This window comes from Eumetopias jubatus, unplaced genomic scaffold (assembly GCF_037043125.1).
Source record: "Eumetopias jubatus isolate StellerSeaLion01/CBP00866 unplaced genomic scaffold, mEumJub1_p1.0 scaffold_14, whole genome shotgun sequence".
In the NCBI taxonomy this organism is placed as follows: domain Eukaryota; kingdom Metazoa; phylum Chordata; class Mammalia; order Carnivora; family Otariidae; genus Eumetopias; species Eumetopias jubatus.
The window spans coordinates 61,218,476-61,245,887 of NW_028274820.1; the positions used below are offsets into that span (position 1 = coordinate 61,218,476).

A 27,412-nucleotide genomic window follows, 5' to 3' on the forward strand; every position below is an offset into this window, starting at 1 on the left:
CATACTTGCTGGGGCTGAAGCATTTGATGCTAGGCAGACTATGGACTGTAGTGAGTTTCTTTTTTTTCCTCTAACAGTTGTAGCCATATACTTGTGGTCCTTCCCAGACGTAGTGGGGTGCAGGATTTCTGGTCACATAGCTGAGGGGTGAAATTCTAAACCATAATGTCAAGCTTGTGATACTCTCAGGTAGATATACAAGTAGGGTCTCTGCATGGCAAGAATCGTCTACCTAGCTGTTTACAGAAGCAGCAATTCCATGAAAAGGTACTCCTTTTTTCAAGGCACAGACTCACCATTCCAGGAAGGGAGCCAGATATTGAAACATGACAAATTTTACAAGGGATTTTTTTTTTTTTAATCCCTTTTGGTGCCAGTCTTGTCCAAGTGTTAAAGAAATCCTAAGGACATATAATGCAGACAGGTAAAAGTGGCTAGGATGCCGTACTTGCACGGGTCCCAGCTGTTTGGGTGTCCTGAGAAGCTGTTGTGCTCTTGCAAAGTCCCTGGGAGAAAGCAGCCTGTGGGCGTTTATGCAGGAACAATTCAGATTTGCAAAGGTCATAACAACAAAGTTCTTTCAACTCAAGTAAAGCCCAAACTCAAAAGTTATTAACTTTGAGTTTAGTTTGAGATTTGGGGTTATTTCTTTCTCGCATTCAGATGGTCTCACTCAAGTGGAAACACTGAAAGAAAGGTGAGCAGAAGTCCTCCAGTGAGCATGTCGGCTCTGAGTTCCCACTGGAGCCAGCTCCTGGAAGTCCTTCGAGTGTGGCCTGTTACTCCTGAACACACCTTAGATATTATCTACCAACGGAGCACCAGCCACTGTTACTCGTGACATAGAAATTGCTGCTGCCGTAGCTGGTGCATGCCCTTGGTTCTAAAGAAGGTGTGGTTTATCAGAACTTTAATTTATGGCCATGGATATTACTCACCTACTTCAGATCTAATTTCAGCTGGAATACTTACTTGACAAAGCATTCGTGTGGCTGAGAAACTGACTCTTTTATTTAAGCTGCTGATAGATTCAGCTGTCCCCTTTTTGAAGATTTGCACATTTCCTGGCTTACTTGGAACTGGTACCATGTGGGATCAAAGACAGCTAGAGACCTTGTATTAATTCTATAAATGTTAAAATAAAAGTTAAGCTCCATTTTCTGGTTCCTGTTGTAACTGGAAAGAATAGCTCATTCACAAGAAGAAAATGAATTAAAAATTAGGAACAGCATGCCTTATCTCTTCCAAATGTGGATATAGATATCGCTTTTGCTTTTCCCTCATTATATCACACAGCAAAGAAAGTCACCTTTCATAACTACGCTGTGACCTCCTCCATCTGGGTCTTCTGCTCTAGAGATAGGAGGGAACCAACTCTCTTTAGGGCCCATGGCTCCCCTTGCTTCATACCTTTTGTTTCCCTGTTGCTGCACAGAGGCTCATGGTGGTGGAAGTTGCCTGTACTATCCCTATGCCATGTTCCTTCCACCTCCTTTGCTGATGTATGTGTGTATATGTGCGCATGCTGGAATCCAGGGATAATTTTGCTGAGGGAAGACAGAAGACATTTCTCAACTTTCTTGGGGCTTGGCCTCCAAATGCCTGTCTGAATTCAGTTTGATGGCCCATCTCATGAACTCATCTCAGAGTTCAGGAGTCATATGGATCCTGCTAGGATGACTGTTCTCTCTACCTGGAATCATGGTCCTCAACTTGTAAATCTCCAATAGAGAAATACAGAGGAACAGAAGAAAAATTAAAACCTGGCAAACTGAATTCCTATTGATGACGAATGATCTAATACTTAAGTTCCGTCCTGTGTTGTTTTCTCAGGTTTTTTTATTCACAAGATGGCCTGCGAGATAGTAGAAGGTCTGTAGGATTGTAACATGGTTCTATTATAGGAGGGATCTAGTGATTCCAAGATACTTTAAAAGAACCAAGGATGGTTAGGATTCTCAATTACCGATATAATTATGTGACTCAGTTTCTAAATAGGGCCTGGGGCGAGTTTTAGTTTCCTCATAAGTAGAAGGGGGAAATGATTTTTTTTACCAAATGTTGGTGTAAAAATTAATGAGATGGCGCATCATACAAAGCACTTAGCACTATCTCTGACAATAAGCACCCAATAAATGGAAGAATATGTACACACACACATACACACACCTTTATTTCCACTGTCAGGTCTTGTCTATTTACACCTTCTGTTCAGGAAACTTCTTTATCTGTCTATCTGGCCTTTACTTCTGGCCTAATTTCCAGTGTCTAGCCAGCTGTTCCAGATGTTGCCATTAAGCTGTCCTTTAAATGGTCATGTTTCTTTGATCTACTGACAGTGACTTTTGAAGAGAACCCATTACGGTGGTGATTTTAGGATTCACAGAACCATGTAACTTTAGAACTTTATTTGAAAGATGAGGAATATGAGGTCCAGAGAACGTAAGTAATTTCCTCCAAATCACACAGTTCTCAAGTCTAGATTTCTGGGTTGTCAGCATTGTCTTTTACGTACGTAAGAGTCCTTCAGACCCAGAGGAGAGTCTGGGCAAAGCACAGGATTTAGATTGAGAAGGGGTTATGTTTGAACATACAAGAGGACTTAATAGTGATAAAATGTTTGCAAATTGTGACCTTATGCAAGGTACTTATCTCTCCATTTCTAAAATAATGTGCACCTACTTGCCTTGTAGGATCTTGTGAGATCTAGATTCTAGACAGTGTAGGTGAAAATGTTTGTAAGCTGCAAAATGCTCATAAATACTAATTTTTCTTTTATAAGCATCTAACACACTATATACGTGTATGTGTATATATACATATATGTGTTATATGTGTATCGGGACATAGGTGTATATGTGTGAATCTTAATAAATTAACGTGCTAATAAAACCATTTTCAATCAAACCCAACTTTTGCATGGCTTTTATCTGTAATGTCCATTTATGACCATCTGCGGTAGGCTTTCTGTATACTTCGAAAGAGAGCTCAGTATCTTGGAGGTTGGGCTAAAAATGGGAAAGAATGCAGGAGGGGATTTTTGCTGCCTTGAAATCCAAGTCAACGAGCTGGGTGCTTAACAGGTAGAAAAGCCCCTTGCCATAGGGCATCAGGAGACCTTGCCCTAGAAGGGCTGAATATATGGGGATATCAAGCTGTTTTCAGCTTCATGAATATTAAGCTATTTCTTTGAATCTCAATGGATGATTTACTGCTCTCTGTATGAATTAGGAAAGTAAATACGATTCTAGTTTCTTGTCATACAGGAATTTATAAAGAGTGTGCAGAAATGGCACATTCATTTCAACTTGAGGGCACTCTTCAGTTGCTTGGTGGTGAGGCATTTGAGAACTAAACAGAAAGAGATTTAGGGACTGAGTGTGGGTCAAGACAGACAAGTGCCATCATCATTCTAGCAGTGTGTGAGTTGTCGGCTTAGGTGGGAACAATACATGTGCATATTGGAAATGGTAGCAGGGCCTTGGTTATAATCCTGGTGTCATCACATCTACCTGGGAGACCTTGAACAAGACTCTGAATCACCCAGGACTTTCATTTTCCTCATTTACAAAATAATTAGCATGGCCATCTTCTGTTTCCGAGAAAGGGACAGTGTACAGTTTTATTCATGTCAACTCCAGGACATCTTTACCAGAGAAGATGACTGTCCTTAGTGGTTACAAAAGTATAATTCTACCCTATTTACCTTCTAGGCTTTTGTGAGATCTAGATTATAGAGAATGTGTGTGAAACCATTGTGTAAACTGCAAAGGCTACATAAATATTAAGCCACAAATAGTGGCTTCAGATCCTCAAGTTTCCTAAGTAGTATGCTTGCTAGACAGTCAACAATATGAAAAAAATTCTATTCCTTTTAAAGAGTTTTCTCAGAACATTCCTTTGGCTATAGCAAAGGAAAATAAAATTAATAATTATATTTTTAATGGATGAAAGCTGAATGTGTTTGACTTGGAAACTTTCATCATCCTCTGTGACTCTCAAAATGAGAGAGAGAATTGCTGTATTTTCCTTTTCCATTAAGAGAAAGGAATTAATGTGCTTGTTTGTTTCTTTTTGTTTGATATAAACATTTACAAAACCTTTTTTTTTTTCCTCCCAGCCCCCTGAAATCAAGCTTAACGTTGGCTCAGCAGATTTTTTTTGGCCTGATTTTAGCTAAATCATTCTTTTTTCCTGTTTAGGAAAAAAAAAAAGTCATTGCACACATTGCGATGTGTATTTAAGTGATGGGGACCCCAGAAAGTTGATGGGGGAAGTTTAGAAAACCCTCACATATGCAGCCTGTTATACATTGTATTCCTCCTGTGAAATTTGTGGTTTTATTTTCTTTCATATTGTCATCTTACTTAAAAGGGTGGAAGATTATGGATGACCAGTTCGCATCTTAATCAAGGCGAGGGGAAGGGATTCGTGAATTGAGCTCATGCTTACCCCTGGCTTTTGAGGAAAAGAACCCATGTATGATCACTCGGTCTCTGTTTTCAGATCAGACTCCGACCCCAACGAGATTCCTGAAGAACTGTGAGGAAGTGGGGCTCTTCAATGAGCTGGACTGCTCCCTTGAGCATGAGTTCAGGAAGGCTCAGGAGGAGGAGAGCAGCAAGCGGGTAGGTTTGCTTGAATGGACTCCTTGGCAGGTGCCTCCCCTAACCCCTGTGAGAATCTTCTGTGTGGGAACTTTGTTGGCACTGCAGATTGTGTGGATGTGACCCTAAAACAGCATTTTGTCCATTTGCAAGTATTTGTCTAATTTTTTTTTTTTAAAGGATGAATCCCTGATTGTGGTAGAATCTATCGTGGCAGAAACAGACATCTGAAATAGGAAATTCAAGCAAAAAAACCCCCCAAAAACAAAACACCTGATTCTTGAACCTTGAGTTGGATAACTCACAGACTCTCTGTATTCAAAACTAGTTGTTTTACTTTGCTAAATATTTAGTAGGTAGCCTTACATGGGTGTTGCATGCAGAAGACAAGAGTCAAAGAATAATTGTAGCAGTAGGAGAGGGGGTTTCATCTGATTTTGTCCCAGGTTCTCACTGTCCGATTTCCATAATCTTCCCGGCAGACCTCCACCAGTTTGAGTTACTTCCCATTTGTATTATTGAACATCTGTTATTGTTGAGACAAATGGTTTAAATATGCATGTGGATTATTTGTTCTTACAAATGTAGAAAATCCACTTTATGCATGCCTCCAGAATATATTCAGTTTCTTGTAATGTTATGCTTGCATTTTAAAAATCACTTTGCAAGATTAAGGAAAGGAAACGGAGTCACAAGTAAATGTGATAATGAAGCTCTTTAGCATTTTTTCCATTGTTACGATAGAGCATTATTGAATGCCCACAATGTACCAAACAACAAATTAGACACATTCCATGAACAGAGACTTAAAATGTGGAAGTGGGTTGAAAGGAAGGGCTGGCTAGGTTGTAATGGATTCTGAAGGTCCAGCTGTTCCATCGGAGAAGATATTTTAAAGGCTCTGATATTTCAAAACCTTTGAATTCTCCTCTACGTGAAATTATAATAATCCCCCTCTACCAGATTTTTCATGTCACATTCTCACATTAAAACAGTCAAGGGCTTGCACTGAGTCTGTGCTGCTTTCAGAAAAATCATCATAATTGGTGGATACAAGAGAGGTATAAAATCGCAGTCAGCTCATTTTATTTATGTATAATTAATTTACACAACCACTTTCCCACCCCTCAAGTGACATGAAAGGCTTTCCGCCCCCCACTTTCAAAATGAATACTTTTTTAGCACTTATTTGCCAGGCATTGTTCTGGGCACTTAAAAATTTAACCCCCCGCCCCCCAAAAAAGGAAGAACACATACATTCTATATTTCACTGCAATAGAAACGTATTTTTTCAAAAATGAAAATTACAAGGGCGAAGAAGAACCAAAACGTCTAGTAAATTTCCTCTGTTTTGAGTTCGACATTTAGCTCTCCTGGTAAATGTGGCATCTGTGAAAAAACTGAAGGATTGTAAGTTCGTTCATTCCTCAAGATAGTCAAGGTTGGCTTCTTAGATTAAACTGAACTGTAAGAAAGGTGTATGCTAGTTCCTGTTGGTTTATATTGTCTTCATTTCTGAGAGAATGGTTTTAACTGAAGTATGTGTCCTTGATTTTCCTACAGACATTTACCAAGGACAGCTTTAGGAAACCCCATGGTAGGGGTGTGGTTTTAGATGTTCTCCTTTACGTAGTACTCATGATCTCCTATATGAAGCCCCATGGGAGGAAATTCTTGCAGATCTGAATTCCAGGAAATCGTTTGCTTCCCCTAAGGAACTGAAATATTTTCTCTGTGTGGACAGGAGAATCATGTAACTGGTTCTGTTTCTCTTTTCGCTTTGACTGCTCGGTTAACAGAAAGCCAAGTTTACTGCTTAACTTTGAGAACTTTTTAGAACACTGTGATGAACATATTTTACTTCCCTCCAGACTAGACTTTCAGTTCTAGTTTATATTTCCTCTGGTCCTGATTTTTTTAATTTAAAAAACATTTTTATGCTATACATTTTTTTCTGAATTACTTTTGAGTCCTTGTTGAGAAAGAGTATAAATAAACTTTATAAATTAAAATAATCAGGCAAGCAACTTTGAGAAAAAGGACAATTGCAGTTGTAGAAATACATATTTTAAATACATATTTAAAATATTTTTAAAAAGTGTCTTTGAATCTTGCTTTTGTTTTTTATATTTTTAATTTAAATTTTAGTTAATATACAGTGCAATATTGGTTTCTGAAGTAGAATTCAGTGATTTATAACTTACATACAACACCCAGTGCTCATCACAAGTGCCCTCCTTCATACCCATCCCCCATCTAGCCCATCCCCCACCCACCTCCCTCCCTCAACCCTCAGCCTGTTCTCCATCGTTGAGAGTCTCTTACGGTTTGTTTCCCTCTCTCCCTTTTTTCTTTTCCCCCTTTCCATATATTCATCTCCTTTCTTTCTTAAATTCCACATATGAGTGAGATCGTATTGTATTTGTCTCTCTCTGACTGATTTATTTCACTTAGCATAATACTCTAGTTCCATCCATGTTGTTGCTAATGGCAAAATGTCATTCTTTTTGATGGCTGAGTGATATTCCATAAGATATATAAAATATATTTATGTAATATATAAATTTTATATAAATACACACACACACACACACACACACCACATCTTCTTTATCCATTCATCAGTTGATGGACACTTGGGCTCTCCCCATAGTTTGGCTATTGTTGATAATGCTGCTATAAACATCAGGGTACACGTACCCCTTCGAATCTGTATTTTTGTATCCTGTGGGTAAATACCTAGTAGTGCAATTGCTGGATCATAGGGTAGTTCTATTTTTAACTTTTTAGGAACCTCCATACTGTTCTCCAGAGTGGCTGCACCAGTTTGCATTCCCATCAACTGTGCAAGAGGGTTCCCCTTTCTCCACATCCTTGCCAACATGTTGTTTCTTGTGTTGTTGTTAATTTTAGCCTGAATGTTGCTTTTAGCCATGTGCTAGTTTTATGATGGGTATTTGGGTGGGGAATTCTATAGCCAGCTTCCCTCGTGGTTTTGGGTTGGGCGTCTCAGGAGATCACCTTCTCAAACTCCAACTTTACTTGCACGCACTAAAAGCTAGACAGCATTCAGGCTGTTGAGGTAGCCTCTTCCCTTGCCTCTTTTTTTTTTTTTTTTAAAGATTTTATTTATTTATTTGACAGAGAGAGACACAGCGAGAGAGGGAACACAAGCGGGAGGGTGGGAGAGGGAGAAGCGGGCTTCCCGCGGAGCAGGGACCCCCGATGCGTGGCTCCATCCCAGGACCCCGGGATCATGGCCTGAACCGAAGGCAGATGCTTAACGACTGAGCTACCCAGGCACCTCCTACCTTGCCTCTTTTAAACCAGAGCAGCCAAATCCAGCCTTGGGTGGCCATAGCTTCTTGAGACCTAATGCACGATGACTTCTCCAGCAGCCAGATGGGCTGTGTTGGTGGCTTCTGCCTAGCATTTCTTTGGAAGCCACAAGTGGGTAAATGAAAGGCGGGAGATACTCTCCAATCTACCAGCATACTTTTCTCCAAACTTTTGACCACATTTCTCCAGCTACCAATATCCCTGGCACACTGCCACCCCCTGCTCCTGCTTCCTTTATTCATCCCCTACTTGAAAAGTAGGAATATAAGCTCTCTATTCAATGCATACCTTATTATTATTGAATGTTATCTTCTTCCTTCCCTCCTTTCGCTCTGCATTCGGATAATTATTTCTTTTTAATTCTACATCTCCAACTTTCTTCTAATTTCTTTTCCTCTGAGTCTAAGTACTTTATACAAAAAAATATCAGAAAAATTGGGCCGGTCCTTCCCTCCACCTTTAACTTTCTAGCTGCAGTTTGGTCTGGAAAATTCTATTCAGGAGCAAATAGAGAATTGATCCTCACTTAGCTCGTTCGGCTGTCCATTGGGGAAAATTCTGTTCTGTGGACTTATCTCTAATGCTGACACCCCCAGCTCCTGCTTCATTTATTCACCCGCTGCTTGAAAAGTAGGAATACAAGCTCTTTATTCAGTATATCCCAATGTATGTATAGAATGAGGACAGGCTAGAGGCAGGTCATGATAATGGAAAAAGCCCTAATATCTCAATCTTCCACAGAAATATAAGCTCGTGGTTTAATAAGAGACGTTTTTCCCTTCCATCACTAGCAGGCCTCACAAATCTCAGTTTGCCTACGGCTTAGAAGTCAGACTAGTCCATGTCCTGAAACAGGTGGGAAACTTGTGTTCATCATTTATTCATTCAGTAAATATTTTTGAGTGCTCATCATGTGCCAGGCATTGTCTGAGGCATTGATGAATATATTGTGGACTAAAGCTCATTAAAAACAAAACCCTGCCTTTAGGTAGCTTACTTCTTGTGGGCAAGACAATAAGCAAGTAAAAACCATGAAACATATAACATGTCAGAAGGTGATGCATGGTCTAGCAGGGAAGGGGCAGAGGCAGTGCTGGGGGGAGGGGTGGTCAGGGAGGACATTGGTAGTAAGTGGACATGCAGCAGAGACTGGAAGGAAGAAAACAGAGCTCTGGGTCAGAGCAGGTGTACGTCAGGAAGAAGAGTGTTCCAAGTGCAGAGAGTAATAAGTGCCAAGCCCTAGGGCTGGAGGATGCTGTGTGGGTCAGAGGAATCACAAAGAGGAGGGTTTGTAATAATGCTAAAGAGTGGGCCCGGGAGGGCAGAGTCCGGAAGGCCTGCAGCCTTCAGATTTCCCTGAGTGAGATGGGGAACCATATTATACAGTTTCAAGCAGAGGAGTGATAGAATCTGATGTAAATATATTAGAAAGTTCACTTTGGCTGCTGAGTTGAAAGTAAATTGTTGGGGGACAGTAGCAGAGAGAGACCAGTTCCAGAGGCTAATGGAAGAATTAGGATAGATGATGATGGCAGATTGGTCCAAGGTGGAGATGGACATGGTGGTTACATTCTGGGTCTCTTTTGAAGATAGAACCAACAGGATTTACTGATGAATTAGATCTGGGGAGTAATAGAAAGGATGGAATCAAGAGTGCACCAGGTATTTGGCCTAAGCAACTAGAAGGTTGGAGCTGCCTGTGGGAGGAGCAGGTTTGAGGGGAAAACTGTGGAGACAGTTTTTCTACTTACATGGAGATATTGAGTGGGCATATGGATATAATGGTCTGTAATTCAGGAAGAGGTGACCCGTCTGAAGATACAAATTTGGGAGTCACTGGCCTATAGGTGGTGTTTAAATACATGAGACTTGATGGAATCATCTGGGCCTGGAATGAATGGAGATGAAGTTGGAAAGAGGTCTGAGCATGGAACTTGGCAGACTCCTCCAGAACCTCGAAGACAAGAGTATTCAACTCTCCTCAGTGGCCAGAGATGACACAGAAGACCCTGAGGCATGAAGAATCAAGTCAAGTGTGGGGACGCTAGTAGTAATGCTCAGCGGACTTCAATAACCAGCAGTCAGCATGCCGATTTCATGTTCCACGTCAGTGGAAAAAAACAGAAACAAAGACAAAAAGATTTTTAAAAAGAGACAAAGAAAGAGGAAGGTGAATTGATCTTTTACATTTGATTTTTTAAAAAATGGAATAATGCTTGTCCAGGAAGTGGGATATAGCTTCATCATATGACAGCAATTGTGTGGGAGTGTGTGTGTGTGTGTCTGTGTCTGTGTGTAAGAAAGGAAGGGCAGTTGAGAGAACGAGAAATGAACTCCTTTGTCTTGCTGAGAGAAATATAACATTACAGCCTAACGTGGTTAAGGACCCTGAGGATGAAAAGCACGGTGTGTAAGTGCTGAGCGTTGTTCTTCTCCCATAGGACCTAAATTTGACTCGTTATGCTGATGGAGCAATAGCAAATGAGGATATTTCCATGCTCTAGAATTCCTACCCAAATGATGAAAAGTGCAGTCTATTCCCAGAGGGTACTGACTGTTGAACACATGGGAACAAGGGACAGGCTACAATCTTAAGATCTTGGATCCCAGCTCTGTAAGAGTCACGGAACAGGGCATGGCCAGGTCAGTCTCAGCTCAGAAATGTAGGCTGCTCAATCTGATTAAACTCTGTACCTGGAAATCATGTTACTCGACACCACCAGTGACTCGGGGAGAGAGGTGCAGAGAGGCAGGCCCTCTGCCTTCATACACAGTCTAGCTCCATCAGCCCCTAGCTGGCATGGCCGTCCTCTGGGGAAGGCATGAGCGACCGGCCGCTGAATGGGAAAGGAAAGATACAAAAGATAGGGAGTGGAGCAAACTCGCAACAGCTGCTCTTGTTAGCGTGTGGCCTCTACAACATTTGCATAAAACAGTCCCTCCCTCTTGCAGAAGTCTGGAGAAAAAGACTCTCCGAAACCTGAAAACTTGATTTTATTCTGCTTTTGAAAATGTCATCATGTTTGCTAAATCCTGGGAGATGAAACGATAAACTGGTTTTGATCTTTGCATGTTTTGTTTTGTTTTGTTTTGTTTTTGATCAGCATGACTGAAAGGAAACACCCACTCGCAATGCTAGAAGAGATAACAATCTATTTCTTCCCCATCCCAATGACTGGAAAACCTAACCTTTATCTTACAAGGATTATTTTTGTCCTCCCATCTCAGGATGCGACAAATGTAAAGCTTTTTTTTTTTCCCCCCAGCTTTCTCCTTCTAGGTTTACATTATGCCCTCAGCTTGAGTGGACTTTGACACTGGGAAGAGAAGTTGGCTTGGTCTTTGCATCCCACTTATGGGAATGACTAAACCAGTGGAAAAGACCAGAAGCTATTGCATGTGTTTTAGTTTCTGGAATTTAGGGTTAGTGTGTCCAGTCTTACCAGAGATTATGAAGAGTTGCTATCCACTGCCATATGTCAGTGAATCAAGATGTGATCTGAGGCTCTGCCTCAATTTTAAAATGGAGTGGGAAATAAAAACTCATAGGGTTTTTTGAGGGCGGGGCACCTGGGTGGCTCAGTTGGATAAGCAGCTGGCTCTTGGTTTTGGCTCAGGTCATGATCTCATGGTCTTGGGATCAAGCCCTGCATCAGGCTTCCTGCTCAGTGGCGAGTTTGCTTGAGGATTCTCTCTCTCTCCCTCTGCCCCTCCCCTGGTCACCTCCTCTCTCTCTCTCTCTCTAATAGTAAATCTAAAAAACTCATGGGGGTTTTTTGCTTTATTTAAAATTTTTTTTGGTGGAAAGTCAGGGTATCCTCTAAGTGGCAAAATGCATGGTCTATTGCCTTGCAAAGAATGAGCACTTTAGATCAAGTATATTTGATGTGGATGATGAAGGAAGGCAGGTGGTTTGGAGGAATACTGACCAAGAGGGGTACCAGGGGTTTGGCCATCTTCTCCCTTGGAGAATTTGTATGTTTGGATAATTTGGATTCAAATGGATGAGTCCTCACAACCTAACTTTCACACTGAGGAAAAAAATATGTTGTCTCTTAAAGCTGAGGATCTAATCTCTAAAGCTAAATTATTTGGCAGTTCATGGCTCTGCCTCCAACCAGTGTTCTAATCAGAATTAAAAGGGGGTTGTGGCATTGGTGGGAATCGCAGATAAATGTCTCAGCCTGTGAGTGGCAGGTTGTATTGTTCTGAGTTCAGTATTAAGTGTTTAAGTTTTTTTGTCATAGGTCTTATTGACATCTGCTATCCCATGACATGTGTCCTGGCAAGATAGAGGTCTTTGCCTGATGCCTTTTGGAGAACCAATCATAAGGCTTCCAGAGGCTAAAGTTTGAATGAGGGAGGGTTTGCACTCGTTCCGTGCTGTGACGAGTGGTCTCATATGAGGTACTTATGTTTCCACTTGAAGCTACAGAGTGGGAGAGATTGGGAGGCTCAGACCCTGTTTAAGATACAACAGGAAGGGTACTAGAGAGAACTGGGCATTGATTTTGAGAACCGCTACTTGTGTTGGGAACATTGCGGAATAAAATAGTATTTTCTTACACCAGTATTTCCTGTTCATTTGTGACAGGATACAGCAATGATCTAAGTACTTAAATATTCATGAAGTATATTCAGGCCCATGCATGACATTTTGAACATGTTATTAATGATCATTTGATTTTGGTCCCTTTAGTTCACAGGGAATAATTACAGGTGATTATACCAGTGCTATGTTCCCCACTGAAGTGCAGAGGGATAAACTATCAAGAGAGACAGTGTTGCTAGGCCCTCACTATGGAGGGCCAGTGGTAGGGCTTTTCTCCTACGTCCCTGTTTTGTCTCTGCCTCCTTGTCTGTTGGCTTTATCCACTCCCGGGTAGTTTCTGTTTACATCTTCTCTTCAGAAAACTCATAAATTCTGACTACATAACAATCAGCTCCACTGGACGATTCCTTCAACTATATTCTATTCTTCCGACTTGACTATTAGCCTCTAATCTCCAGTTGCTATCCACATTCTCATCTAATACACCTCTGCTACTCCCAACTGCCCCCAAACTGTGCTCAGAGCTTCCTCGTGACAAGTCGCTGCCCAGTCTAGTCAGAGGCATGTTTCACCTACCGCAGGAGTCAGCTCTGCCTTCCCACCCTCCTTTGCCCCCTTCGCTGGGTCCCAGCAACTTTCTAAGGAAAGAGACTTCCTACCTTCCCTTTATTTTCCCTTTCTGTCCCCTCAAGTCTAGACTATCATCACTTCCTCCTGGGTTATTGCTGCGAATTCCAAGAAAGTTTTGGAATGCTAATCTAACTTTAATGAAATACCTAGTATTAAGTCTTGCAACATTGAATGCATTTTTTTAATACATAAAAAGTAACCAAAATGTTTACAAGTCAAAAAAATTGTTCTTGCAGCTCTTCTACTTCTGACTTGTAGTTAAGTTCAAAGTCCCTCCAGATACCGTCATTGTTAAGAGGGAGAGGGGTTGGTGTGGGATGTCAGAGGTGTAGAAAGGAGTGCGTTGGGAGCTGTCAAACGTAGTCTTGATTCTATGACATTCCGTGCATGGAATGCTTCTAAAAGGACAAAAGCAGGGATGGGGAAGCTCTGAAGGGATGATGAAAGGACACCCAAAATAGCCCAAAACACAGTGGAGTCCCAAAGCTCCCCAGGCACTACCATCAGCCCAGACTTGGCCTGTGAGGACCACTTGTTTGGCCTGTCTTCCCATCAGGCGGCCTTCCTGTAGCTGAACATTAGCCCAATTGAATTATTTGGCTGGGAGGCTCCTCGCTAAAGGGATTATGGGTCTTTAAGGGTCCAGAAAAGGACTGCTTTTCCCAGCAGGAGACTTTCTCAACATGCTGATTTTTCCATTCCGGGTTGGGTTGGGTTGGGTTCTTAGCTTGTTAAAAATCATTCCTTACCTGTCCCGAGGCAGGCAAGCCTGGCTGGGATTTCAGGGCAGGAACCTGGTGGAATCACAACAGGCAATAGATGCTCTCCTCTGAAGGCATCCATTTCCAGCTCTTAGTAGTTCAGGCTCAGCCACCCACCACACAGGCCCCAGGGAGGTGGGTGTGTACCTGGGCACAGGGGGCCTCTGCATTTGCAGAGGAAGCTCATGCTGTCCTCTGGGAGGCCCTGCATTAATGCTCCCAAAGGCAGGCAGGAAAACAGAGCTGATTTCAGGTCTGGATTAAACCAAAATGACTTAAAGATGAAGCTTCCATTCTAGGCAGAAAACAGCGCTCACATTTGGAAAATTGGCCCAAATGTTAGACTCCATGCACATCTGTAGCTAAGAATTACCTACCTGGGCCCCTCGCAGAGATGTGAGAAAAAAAAAAATTGACATTGTAAAAAGAGAATAGGAAAATAATATTATAATAGTTGCAAGAGTCGCTGCCTCCATTGTCTCATAAATCCAGGTGAACGTTAAGTATGGTCCAGAGCAGGTATGGGAATGATTTATTCTGGGAACCCTGCTTCAACATTTGTGTGCTGTTAAGTTATTTCCATATTGATAAGGCTGAGGCCAGGAAGTGGCATTCCGAGCATTCCTCCCGTCCATATTTCCAGCATGTTGGCTGTCAACTCAAGCCTGTGGTGCAATTACTGATTTTAGCCTCAGAAACCCCTTAAAGGACATTTTCTTTGTTCTTTACCCAACTATCACCAAAGCCCAAAGGCCTAGGAAATAGTGGGGTTCTTTCCCCCTCTTAAATGACTTGTACCACGTTCTTACATTTTTGGGAACTGGCTGTTTTGATGACCCGGAGGGGCTCACCAGCTGGTTGGACTGGAGATGCAATCCAGGCCATTCTCTTCGGTAGCCATGCACAATGTCACCTGCTTGCTCCTTGATTTTTGGCTGGGTGATCCTTGCACCCCAAATATGACGGGATATCAGGCACCGTCTCTTCCAGAACATTGCCGGGCTTCACTTTGTTTTTTGCTTTCTGGGATATTAGAGGCTATTTTTAGCCTGTTTGAACCTGTGACTCTTCTGTGTGATGAGCCCAGTTGTCTCATTTGGCTCTAGAGTGAAATGGAATGCTGGGAGACTTTACCCTTAGCATCTCCTCTGGGCACGAATTCTTCTAACAAGATGCACTCGCATTGGCAAAATCAGACTGTTGCGTATGTCGGTGATATTTTGACCTTTGCCCTGAAGGCGAATGTGAGCTGTTTCATTTGACAGTGTTGGAGCTAGAAGAAGGGATAGTCCCACCTGCAAGCTCTCCCTTCATTGTCTGGCACTGTGGGGGGTGTCCCCAGTTCTCTCCATGGAGTGGGGGTGAACCTCACATTTTGAATTTAGTGTGGCTGCAGGCACAGCCGTCCCTGGGATCTGAGTGATGTGCAGAGCACACTATCTGTTACATGAAAACTTTGAAAGTTGATCACGGTGCTGTCTGAACCCCGCCTTTTCTGTGGCTTTATGTTTGGGTGGGGGGCTTATTTGGGCTCTGTAAGCAGTCAGATCCCCAAAGAAGAAAAGCAGTCGTGTTCCATGTGGATGTCAGGTTGATTGACTACAGATGATGCAGCACCGGGCACTGTGAATCAAAGCTGCTCTCAGAGAACCCATCCCCTGCCTGGCTTCTCCTGCTAAGATTTGTGATGCACAGAGCTTAGGAACTTTCCCAGAGGATTTACGAACGTGAGGCTTTTGTTGGATTTGTTGGCACGGCGGGCCCAGGCTTCCTGTCCTTCCAGGGTAAGGCTGGCATCTGCGGTGCTCTAGAATGTAGTATTGTTGTATGGTCTGCCAAAGTGTGCTGTGTAGTGTGGTGGCCATGTGCTGCTGGTCCACCTGAAAATGGCCTCCCAACATTTCCAGTGCTATTCGTAACAGCCCAGGCGTGGGTGGTGGAGAAGTAATGAATTCAGGACGGGGGCAAGAAATCCCGACTCCGTTCCATCACTCTCTAAAAGTCATGCATGACTTCATTTTCTCAGTGCTAAACTGGGCCTTTTGAAAACTTTGGAATTATACACACAGACACACACACACAGTTTGAATATAAAGATCTGGAGAACAAAAAATTAAAAATTAAAATTAAAGCTCATTCTAGGTAGGTGGTGTTAGATGCACACGTCACTAGAGCATCTAATCTCACCTTGAACATTCTTTCTGATGTTGATTAAAATAAGTGGTCATAAAAGGGTCCTGAGGACAGATACTTAAACTCCACATCTACAGAGACAGCACCGCAGCAGTGACATTGCTTCCTGAAGGAGCATCTCTTTCCTGCACAATGGGGTAGGGAGCATAGTTTTTTGTTCCAGATCTCTGCTAGACTTTTTTGTCTTCATTTGTATCATAATCACACATACATGCATGCTTGTTTTAGACAAAGTGAGCAACCCAGGCTTTGTGAATAATGCCTCATTATTCTGACCAGTAGCTAGAATTGCCTACAAGGTCCAACACCAGCTTTTACAGACATTTAACGTCCAAGTAGAGCTACCTGCTGCCCTCCGATTGTTAGGATGGTGCCACTGATTTGCCCACCTAGTGCGACCGTAAGAGTTGATCGACGATTCGTGGTGACAGATTTGCACAGATCCACACACACACACACGCCCTCCCTTGGACCCCCTTATAAGCAGAGGCGCATATTGCCAGACAGCTGGCCGGGGCCAGGGGTGCAGGCTGTGATGGCAGGCGAGAGGAGCTGCTCTGACCTCATTAGCGCTCTTCTTCTAATGGAGTGCTTACAGGCACAGACTCGGGCTCCCAGGGCCGCACTCTTGATACAACGGGCTGGTGCGTTTTACAGAAGAACAATCTGCTTACCACACCAATGGGACTGTCCAAACATCCTTCTCTTTCCTGAGATTCTATATTTTGCCCCTCCTGAAGTCTATTGCCGTGTGACACAGTCTCACGACACTACAGCAGACCTGCCTCAATCTCGTGGCTGCAGTTTGTTGTGGTAAAGAGGATTGAGATCTCACGTTTGTGCCTCAGTCACCCCGCACATGGACATGCCAAGCAGTGGTGCCTGGGAAGCTCAGAGAGAACCGGGGGCAGAGGTGTCTGTGATCTCTGTGTACCGATCGGTGTGAGCAGGGAGGGTGTGAATGGCGCTTTGTGTGCCTGGGGGGAATGGCTTGAAAGGGACTTAGCCACTAAAACACTTTGCTTGGATGCTTTGTGGGATTTATGCAGCTCATCCTCCTGGACTTACTGGCTTTTTATCAAAGAGTAAATACCACTCCAACAGAGCCATGCCCTGTGAGTGTAAGATGGTTGACGCGGTGCAGTTTTCCAACATCCGTTTCTGACTTAGGGCCCTCACGTGCTTTGACCCAGTTCCTCCTCCTCCGTTTCGAAGTCACGGCACTTAGTTCCTCATCCCCGCCCAGGGTGTCTGTGGAGACTTTTTCTTTCAAGTCTGCCGCTGAGACCATTTGACATATTAGCCAGCCGGAGAATGAGGTCGGAACCGAGATGACTAATATTTGTATTTGCCTTTCCTTTCCGTACAAGAGAAGAAAGAGACCAACTCTGATTTTTAAAGTGGTCCTCATTTGCTACAGCCCCCTGGCAGAGGTGACCTGCACCGAGTGCCAGATGCCTTTCCCAACAGCTGTTTGGTGATTCCGTGTCACCGGGCTCACTGTAAAATCAGGCATATCCTTTTAATTACCTGTTCATATTTCAGCCGTGCTGAGCTCCATGGCACAGAGAGAGAGGATAAGCCTTCATTGTAATGGATTTTTAGTAAGACTATCTCTGAGATAAGAGTCCTAAATCTTGGCAGTCTCTTTAGAGCACACACTTTGTGATTGCACACAAATTCTTGGCTCCCCAGAGCCATGTTGTAAATGGAGTGCACTGCACAGGGCTGGGTAATAAGATACTGCAGATACATTTGAGAGCAAGGTGCACTTTTGCTTTATTTATGAAGATAGACATGCTGGTTGAGGGCTTAATCACAGCTGATAAATCATTTTAAGAAAGCCTATTAGAACCATATGCTGATTTTTTGCATTAATATAGTGTGTCTGTTTCCAGTCTAATAAGACAGGGTTTTCTCGCATGCTTGCTGTCTCTCTCCAGTGTGGACTATTTATCTGTTTAAGTGGTATCACTTGTGTGGGAGCATTTATCTCTTTAAGAGGTACCATTAATAAAAGAAGGTGAAAGGAAAGGGGGAAGGAAAAATGAGTGAAGGCACCCTTCACACAGTGCCTGTGTGTGTGTATGTGCGCGCGCGCCCATGTGCATGTGCGTGCATGCATGTGTGTGTGTATGTGTGTGTGTGTGTATGGTATTACAAAGGAAGGAGTCAAAAAGCTGAGAACAGGAAACATCTCAATTAGAGTTTTGGAAGACCATGGATTGGTCTTCACTTGGCATAAGGTAGTCATTTCAGCCCAGGTGGTTATAATACTATAGTAAAAGATTATCTGAATATGGGTGTGTGTGTGCGTGTGTGCATGCGCGCACACACTGACATTTTGGTTACCTCACTTCTCACCAAGCTAGCAGAGGTCTGCCCCAGGAATAGGTCCCAAGGCTCTTTAATGAGAGCCATATTGGGGCTCCAACTCCGAGCCAAGTTCTGTTTATCACTAATTGCTGGGGTGCCTTGCAGATCTTTTCTATTATTTCCTGATTGTACCCCTGCTCTTTTTATTATCTTGCCAAAATTCAGTCATAATTGCATGATTTATTGTTTATTTATAATCCGTTCTACTGCATCAATTGCTGTACTTAATAGATTTTAAAACAGCAATAGCTTTTACCAAATGACTGGATCTCTTTTACTTTCTACGGAGAAGTCATGTATTTGTGCATCTCACTTGGCATTCTTCAAAGCGCGTCCACGGTACTCCTCCAGAATCCTGTTTCTGACCGTATAAATAAGGGCTGTTTTTTGGTGCACAGAGAGAGCTTGTACGCCAGGAAGATGTTTTAGGAAAGGATGTTAATTTATCCTTTAGGATTACATCCAGGTTGGGTTATATGACTCCTAAGTTTCTTTCCAACTCAGAGTTTCCATGATTCTATGAAAACAGAGTTTAGAGATAGAGAAAGTTGAAAATCCCATTTTATACAAATTTAGAAATAGTGGGGAAATAGAACACCAAATTATTGGAGGTGATGATTAGAAACTAGTAATAGTAAAAATCGCCACCATTCATTGGGTCCCTGCTGTTTGTTGGGCACAGTGCTAGAAGATTTTTTTTTTTTAAGATTTATCAATCTATTTATTTATTTATTGAGAAAGAGAGAGAGAGAGTGAGGGGAGCAGAAACAGAGGGAGAGGGACAAGCAGACTCCGTACTAAGCGTGAGCCCCATGCAGGGCTCCATCATGACCTGAGCCAAAATCAAGAGTTGAATGCTTAACTGACTGAGCCACCCAGGCGCCCCATGGTGGTATAAGTTTTGTTTATATTATTTCCTGATCATCACAAAAATCCTGCGAGATAGATGTTTTTACCTTGATTTTACATAATAAGAAATTAAAGCTTTTGCAGAAAGCCACAAAGCTAGGAAGTTACAGATCCAGTATTTATATATAGGACTGTCTGCTGGAAAGTTTCACATGCCTCCCGCTACTTCAGATTGCCTCTTCCCATCTTTATTTCCTTGTGATACATGTATGTTTTTGTATACATGCTAACTTACTGTTGAAAACTGTTCAGTGGAAGCTTTGCAAAACATCAAGCTGTGCTTGGCCTTCACAAATACGTGAACAAATCTGGACTGGACCCACTATATCCTGGTCTTTGAATATTCTAATTTAGACTTCCAGTCTCAGCTCCAGATTCTTCCATGTTCTGTGGCTGCAGACAGCCGGCTGACCCTGAAACTTCAAAGGCACCCAGTCCACTGTGAATGCCCTACTCACCAAAATACATCATTCCAGTTCTGAACCAGGCATGGGACAATCCTTTCATCTCTAACATTTTGTGAGCAACGTCCTCTTGCTGTGGGACATTTCCTTCCATGCCTGGTCCAAGTGACCACTGCTTTCCTGGAGTAAAATGAACATTTGTCACGTGGAGATGTACTTGGAACGTACATTAGATTTTAGTAAAGTAATATGTGCTTGAGCTACTGCCTTTGAGAGCACACTTAAAATGCTGCTATGGTCTCCCAGGGCATGCCTTGAGATTCAGGGGGTTGCTATGCCAGTATTTCTGATGTCATAGGAGTTTTGGCAGTAGGATAAAGAGTAATTGCTGGGATATGGGCTGTGGTCAATATATCATATTTAAACATTCAATTTTAAAGCACAGCATTGCTGTGCACCTTCTCTTCACCCCTAACTTCCACCGGTGGAAATGTTTCTATTTTGTCCTCCCAATTCAATCCAACAAACTTTTATTGAGGGCTTAATATCGCCCAGGTGCTGTGCTAGGTGGGCCAGGTGCCAAGGCTACATTCTGGTGGGGGAGCTGCTAGTTTTGGGGTCTGGGGGAATGTTTGGCTTTCTTGATGGGTTCTAAGCTCGTCTGGGACTGTGTGTGTGGTAGAAATAGCAATGACTGTGGCTCCTCAGTTTAGCTGCACATTCTTCATGATTTGACCCTGACTTAATTTATCAGTTTTCACTTTTGTGTCATTTTTTTCTCTTGTGTCTTTTCTGCTCCAGGAAAATGGACTAAGTCTCCCTTCCCTAAACCTATCTGTGGCTTCCCCACCTCAGTGTGCTTGCCCATATAGTTATCTCTACCAGGAAGGTTTTCTCCTTCCCCTCTTCTCTGACCAAATCTAACCCATCCATGAAAGCCTGTGTCAAATGCCACCATCTCTGAAGCATTGTCTGGTTTCCCCTTACCTGATGCAACTTTGGCCTCCCCTGAATCTCCACATTGCTTTTCAAGTGCTGCTTATGGCACTCCCAGATGCCTATTTTGTGCTCTGGTGTTTGCTGTGTTTTCCTGTCTGCCCCTGGACTGTAAGCCATGCTCTTGCAAGGCTCTCCCTGCCCCCTTATATGACTCGCAGCATCATCACCCTACACACAGAAGGAACTTCATGAAGACTTGTTGGAGTGGGTGAATGAATGAGTGAGTGGATGCCCGGGCACATAAGATCACATTGCCTGGTTTCTCTGAAGCAAGGAGAATGGAAGTACCTTCTACCTCCAAGGAGAGATGTCTCTTAGAGTTCCATTATCTACTTTCTTTTTAAGAAATTTGTTCATTCGTGATGGCTGAGGATACAAAGTATCCAATAACATGGTTATTGGCTAATAGCCATCCTGTGCAGAGAATCGTGAATTGAAAGCAAGAAAGCTTTAAATGAGAAATTCATCTATTCGTTCAACAAAGTTTCATATGTGTCAGTCATTGGGATACAATAGGATATCACTCAAAATGCCAGCACTTATAATCAATATATATCCCTATTATGCTATTATGGCATAAACTAAGGATTTCCAAACCCATTAGAGTGTGTGTGTGTGTGTGTGTGTGTGTGTGTGTGTGTGTGTGTGTGTGTATGGAGAATAGTAGGTATCAGTGGTAGGTCTTGGTTAAGTAACCTAACATCATGAGCCTTGGTCTTCCCATCTGTAAAATGGTGATAAAACCCAATTCGTGGGGTGTTGGTGATGATAAAGCAAACCTCCTATATAAATTGCTGTAATGTATATGCAGTGGTGCTTGATGATTCTTGTCCTCTCCCCCTTGCTATGCCTGCACCAAAGGATCAGAGGCTACTGAGACTTTGATGCCAAACTGGAATGGGAAATTAAGCAAATATTCTACGCCCATAATTTTCCTGGATTTTGGGTGGCAGTTGTGACTCAGAAGTCCCTTTTACCACTGCAGTGGGCCAAGAGACTGAAGCCTTCCAAAGGTTTTAGTCACAGCTCAGAGGTGGGTTTAGGGTCTGCGATCCATACCCAGCAGGAGATAGTCTTTCTGTTGTTACAGGTGAGCCTTATATAAATCAAAAGTCTCAGGGCTTCTCCAGCATTTCTTTTCACAGCCCAGGTAATGCAGGATACCCGCTATTTATTTTTAGCAAGATTTGGCAGATGTTGGCTAGGCTGACTTCCAGGTCAGAAAAAACGTCCAAGAATGAGTTCTTGAGAGCAATAGAATAGAAATTCCTATGGGACAAATCAAAATTAAACCTTAACATCTTCAGAGCACACTTGCCTCTTCCTCTTTTGGAGTTACTCTCCTGCTGAGACCATCTCCTTTTGCCTCCTTTGGCATTTGAGTCACTTCCGGGAGAGATGTGCTTCTTCCGGCATCTGGGGTGTGTAGCACTACCAGAATTTTGGTGACTACAGAACACAGTTGGGAAGGAAAAATAAACTCTCTCTTTGGGCACATCCACCGTCAAGGCTGAGTTCACCTTTTAGGTACGTTTGGCCTGATTGGAGAAGAGAGTCTCTGCAGCCACGTGGGCTGGCCACACGGGGAGTTTCAAGGCCTGGTATGCACAGAAGAGGTTCTGCCTGCCTGTTAGTCCTGGTCCTTCTGGGGGTAGGGATGCAGGAGAGAACACTGGTCCACGCACAGGTCTACACTAGCTGGGAACACGGGCCCTGTACCATACAGTTCATTAATTCTTGTTTTCTCTTTCATTGCAAATATTACAGATTCCAGGAAGCCCTCTCTTCTGTCCTTTTGGTATCTAAGTCATCCATACCTTAGTACACCTGTGACAACAGGTGCTTGACATTTGGACACCTACTCTGCACCCCTTACCAAAAATGGGAAAATTGTGAAATATTAAATCTGCGATAGTGGCAGAATACTGACTTTTTCACTTTGTATCAGATGAAGGCAACTCATCGGGGAGTTAGAGCTGGGATATATCATACACCCTGCCCTTTTGTGAAAATCTGATTAGTTGCAGTGAGGCATGCCTACATGGGTCTTTCCAGTTTTTAAGAATGAGTTTGGGACCACCACAACCACGATTGCTATTATCCCTTCCTAAGTAAGAGCTGAAAGACCAACCTTCTGCCCCAGCAAAAGCCTATCCTCTTGTCTTTCCTTTTGCTAGTGGAACCAAGTATCCAAAGGTCAGTGCCACACGAGTACTTCTATTTCAGTGTTTACCAAAATGACTTCCTTGGAAAATTTCTCCTGGGAAATATGCTGCATCGGGATCACCAGCATCACCAGCATCACCTTGGACCTGCTCAAAATACAAATTCTGGGGCCCCACCTTAGACCGGTTCACTAAGTGTGGGTATAGCAAGTTCAAAAGTGAGGCTGATGCTACTGGGCTGGGGACCACATTGTGAAAACCACTGTTCTAACAATTCCCATTGTCAAGTATGCTCACTGTTTGTTTAATCCTGTTCTTCTCCTGGGGACTCACAACATACATGGACTTTTTTTTTTAATTTTTTAATTTTTTTGAAGATTTATTTATTTTTTTGACACAGAGAGCACCTGCACACACACACGAGAGAGAGAGAGAGAGACAGACAGACAGACAGAGAACAAGCACAAGCAGGGGGAAGGGCCAACAGGGGAAAAGCAGGCTCCCTGCTGAGCAGAGAGCCTGATGTGGGGCTCGATCCCAGGACCCTGGGATCATGACCTGAGCCAAAGGCAGCCACTTAACCAACTGAGCCACCCAGGCGCCCCAATACATGGACATTTTAAAGGCCTGAAAAAATTTTGCAAGAAAGAAACTTCGTTCAACCCATTATTTTTCTAACTTGTTATTTGAACACAGAACCCCTTTCTTTGTGTGGAACAGCCGTTAACATCCCACGAAGCCATGACCCATTGGAACCCACTTTGCGTGATCGTAGTGGAAAGCAATTGAGATTTCTAGACTTACTGGACATGTATCCTTGCCAGGTTACTTTTCTAAGCCTCCATTTCTATCCACCTTGCAAAGTTATGGGGGGGTTTAGACATAATTACATGTAAAGGGTCTCGCACTTAGACTATATTTAGGGGCGCCTGGTGTCTCAGTCTCTTGGGCGTTTGACTCTTGATTGTGGCTCAGGTCATGATCTCGTGGTTGTGGGATCCAGCCTTGCGTCAGGCTCTGCGCTCAGTGTGGAGTCTGCTTGAGATTCTCTCTTTCCCTCTGCCCCTCCCCTCTCCTCTCTTCCTCTCCTCCACCCTTAAAAAAAAGAATATATTTAATAAAAGGAAAGTATGCTTTGTTTAATTCAAGCCAGAGTTATGTTGACATTTGCCCCACTCACACTCTCTTTGGACATTTTGGATGTGTCCAAATATTTTTTGAAACTTGAGGCCCATAGTTTCTGTCTTCAAGTGAGCATATCTTCTTAATATGGATATAATTGAGTCAGCATTCATTGTTCTGTAATTATCAAGGGGAATGTTTTCATGATGAAGAAAAATGACCGGCAGGATAGTTTTTGAGGATGCTGTGACATCAAGAGTGTTTAGCATTTCAATTCTAAATTATGTGAAAGTCATTTGTAAGCCTCAATGTGCTATAAAAATGAGTGACTGATTGTAATTATTATACCTTAAAAATGCTTTAGATTTAAAAAAAGAGGCTTGCCATTGCAGAATAGGGTGTTTCTCACTTTCCAAGGAAGAATATGGTATTTCTCTCCCTTCTTTGATCATCCTCTGGCCATTATCCTTCTGAGAATCTCTTTGGGAGGGGCCTCCATAACTTTAGGGCTATTCTGGGCCTCTTACTTCAAGGTTGAACCCCAGGGAGACAATGAGAGGATAGAGCATCAAACGACTTTGCAGTAAGTCCCCATAATCAGGGAAACAGTCCAGTCATTCTGAGGCAATAAACCTGGGGTGGGGGGGGTGGGTGCGAGTTCTCTGGAAAGGCAACAGATTCCTGGTGAAGAACATGGACATATGGAAGTGACTCTAAAGCTATGGTCTGGAGCATGCAACTGGTTTCTATGACTGAGTTGTGTGACCAGCTAGCCTCCTGGAAGGAGATCTCCACCCCAGAATGCAGGGAAGGCATGAACAGACTGCAAGGCTTAGTGAAGCCGGAGGCCCGGGGAGTAGACTTCTCAGCACGGCTCCCTGCAGAGATCCCTATTGGCAGGAAGAAAAGGGTGGATCATGAAAGTAGGAAAGAAGTGAGGCAAGGGGAAAAAAAAAATCACAGATGTCCCAAGTTTCCACAATTCAAGTTCTACAATTTTATCAAAAAAATTTTCCGTGACTCATCTTGTGACTTTTCCCCAAATTTAATATGATAAAACCACGACTCTAAGTATAATTAAGCTGTAATTACCCAAGAGTAAGAGGGTGGTGCATTTTAATCAACATCTTCATTCCCTTAACCACCCAATCCAAGGTGGGGAAAAATACAGAACAGAAATTGTCTCTTTTCCTTCTTCCATCCTGACTCTCCCTTCTCCATGGCCCTCTAAAGGGGGGGTGGGGGTGGGCAAAACAGAAGACATTCCAGAATAATTTCCTCCCTCTCCAAAGTAGTGAAATAAAGTGAGAGCCACACAGAGGGAGCTGGAGGACTGAGGTTTTCTGCTTGTTTGTTACCTCAACCCGACATCAAGCTCTGTTTGGCTTCAGCACACTTTGCATTACCTTCCCATATGTTGATCTGCTAGGCAGGTTTCCTCGATGGTGAGGCTATTTGGAAAACTTGATAACAACTTGATAATAACTACTGCTCACTGAGCACCTATTATCTGCCAGGTGCCTTACAGACATTATCTCTTATCCCAATAAGAGGCCCTCAAGCTTTATGGGTAAGAAATGAAGCTCCAAAATTCAGTTACTTGTTCTTAGTCACCTAGGGGCAGAGGAGGGATTTAAAATCAAGACGGTCGAATTCCAGAGGCCCCTCTGACGCTGGAAGGAGCAGTGGTGAAGATAACAGGAACAAAAGCTGTTCAGATTTGCTGTTACGGCTCGTTAATGCCCTACAGACTGTTTGTCACGGGCCCACAATCCCCTCAACCCTGTTTTCCTCACTACACTGGGTAAGAAGGGTCATGCTTGACCTGGAAGGTGTTGAAAGACCTGCCACTGCGTGCAGCTCATCGAAGGGGACAAGGTTCACCATTGCTGTGACCTGGGAAGGTGCTGTGGTCCAGCTGGACCCCTCTCTAGCCGCTCCGGGGTGGCTTGGGCTGCTCTCCAGAGGGCACGAAGCCATAGCCAATGTCAAGGGCTCCTAACGTCCAAGCAGGAAACTGTGACTGAAAAGCTGAAAAAACATATGATCCCATAAAAAGCCGCCTCTGGGGAAACAAGCCATTAGTCAGCCTTATTTATTTATTTTTCCTTCTTGCTGCAAAGTTCAATACATACGGAGGACTGTGATTATCATATAAAAGGCTATGCAAAATTGACCTCCCTGTATGATGCTGAAGAAAACTTTACCCTGGCTCTTAGCCACATTAGCTTTGTTTGTGTTCCTCAGATTCTGAATGCTTTGACCACAGTTGTGTCGGAGCACAAGTGTGTCTCAAAATAAACAAGCAGAGTGGGAACTCTCCAGAGCCCCCTCTCATCTCCACCCGCATTTCTGCCTTTTATCCTGTCTGATGACAGAGGCTGGAGGAACAGGGTGGCGGTGGCCTTATTAAGACAAAATCTTCTGCAGGAAAAATGTGCTTAATGAGCTTAGGAAATACCTTGTGGTCATGAAAGAGTAATAAAATTTCCGCTTTCTTGGGCGAGATCAGGAAACCTTGACTGTCCACTCAGTGTTTGCCAGTTTCACTTGGGAATGTACTTTTGGAAGGTCAGATTTTTTTTTTTTTTTTTAATGCGTGGCAGGAAAGAAGAACAATATGATATTTTGAGGAAAGCCCCAAGGTCCATCCATGGATGGAAGATAACCACACCTTCTGTCTTTCACAGATCTCTTGGGGCTGTTTTTTTTTTTTTTCTCTTACAATCTGTATTAGTTTGCTATTGCTACTGTAACAAAGTACCACAAACTGGGTGGCTTAGAACAATAGAAATTTACTGTCTCACAGTTCTGAAGGCTGAAAGGCCAAGATCAAGGTGTCAGCAGGGTTGGATTCCTTCTGAGGGCTGTGAGGGAGAATCTCCTGCATGCCTTTCTCCTAGCTTCTGGTGGTTTGCTCCACTTGTGTGATGTTCCTTGGCCTGTAGATTTATCACCCTGATTTCTGCTTTCATTGTCAGCTGGGTTCTCCTTGTGGGTGTGTCTCTGTCCAAATATCCCCTTTTTATAGGGACACTAATCATATTGAATTAGGGGCCCACCCTATTCTATCTTAACTAATTACATGTGCAGTGACTCTACTTCCAAATAAAGTCAACTTCTAAGAGACTGGGGGCTGGGACTTCAACAAATGAATTTGGAGAGAGACACGATTCAACTTGTAACATCATCTGACAGACTTATCCAAGTTCTCTTTTACATAGGAATTCTGAAAGTAAGCTAATAAAGAGGGGTGTGTACACACTAACTAAAAACTGAGGTTAAAACTCTATTGATGGAGGTGTGCCTGGCTGGCTCAGTTGGGGGAGTGTGCAACTCTTGATCTCGGGGTTGT

General features: G+C 43.1%; 1 protein-coding gene across 2 annotated transcripts in view; it reads left to right on the forward strand.

Moving 5' to 3' along the window:
- The window catches only part of CREB5 (cAMP responsive element binding protein 5), a 339,425-nt gene that overhangs the window by 18,865 nt on the left and 293,148 nt on the right, over positions 1-27,412 (forward strand). For both annotated transcript variants that reach the window (XM_088018237.1, XM_088018238.1), the window contains exon 3: positions 4,507-4,628. In XM_088018237.1, the coding sequence (XP_087874363.1) occupies positions 4,507-4,628 (122 nt within the window). The remainder of the gene's footprint in view (positions 1-4,506; positions 4,629-27,412) is intronic.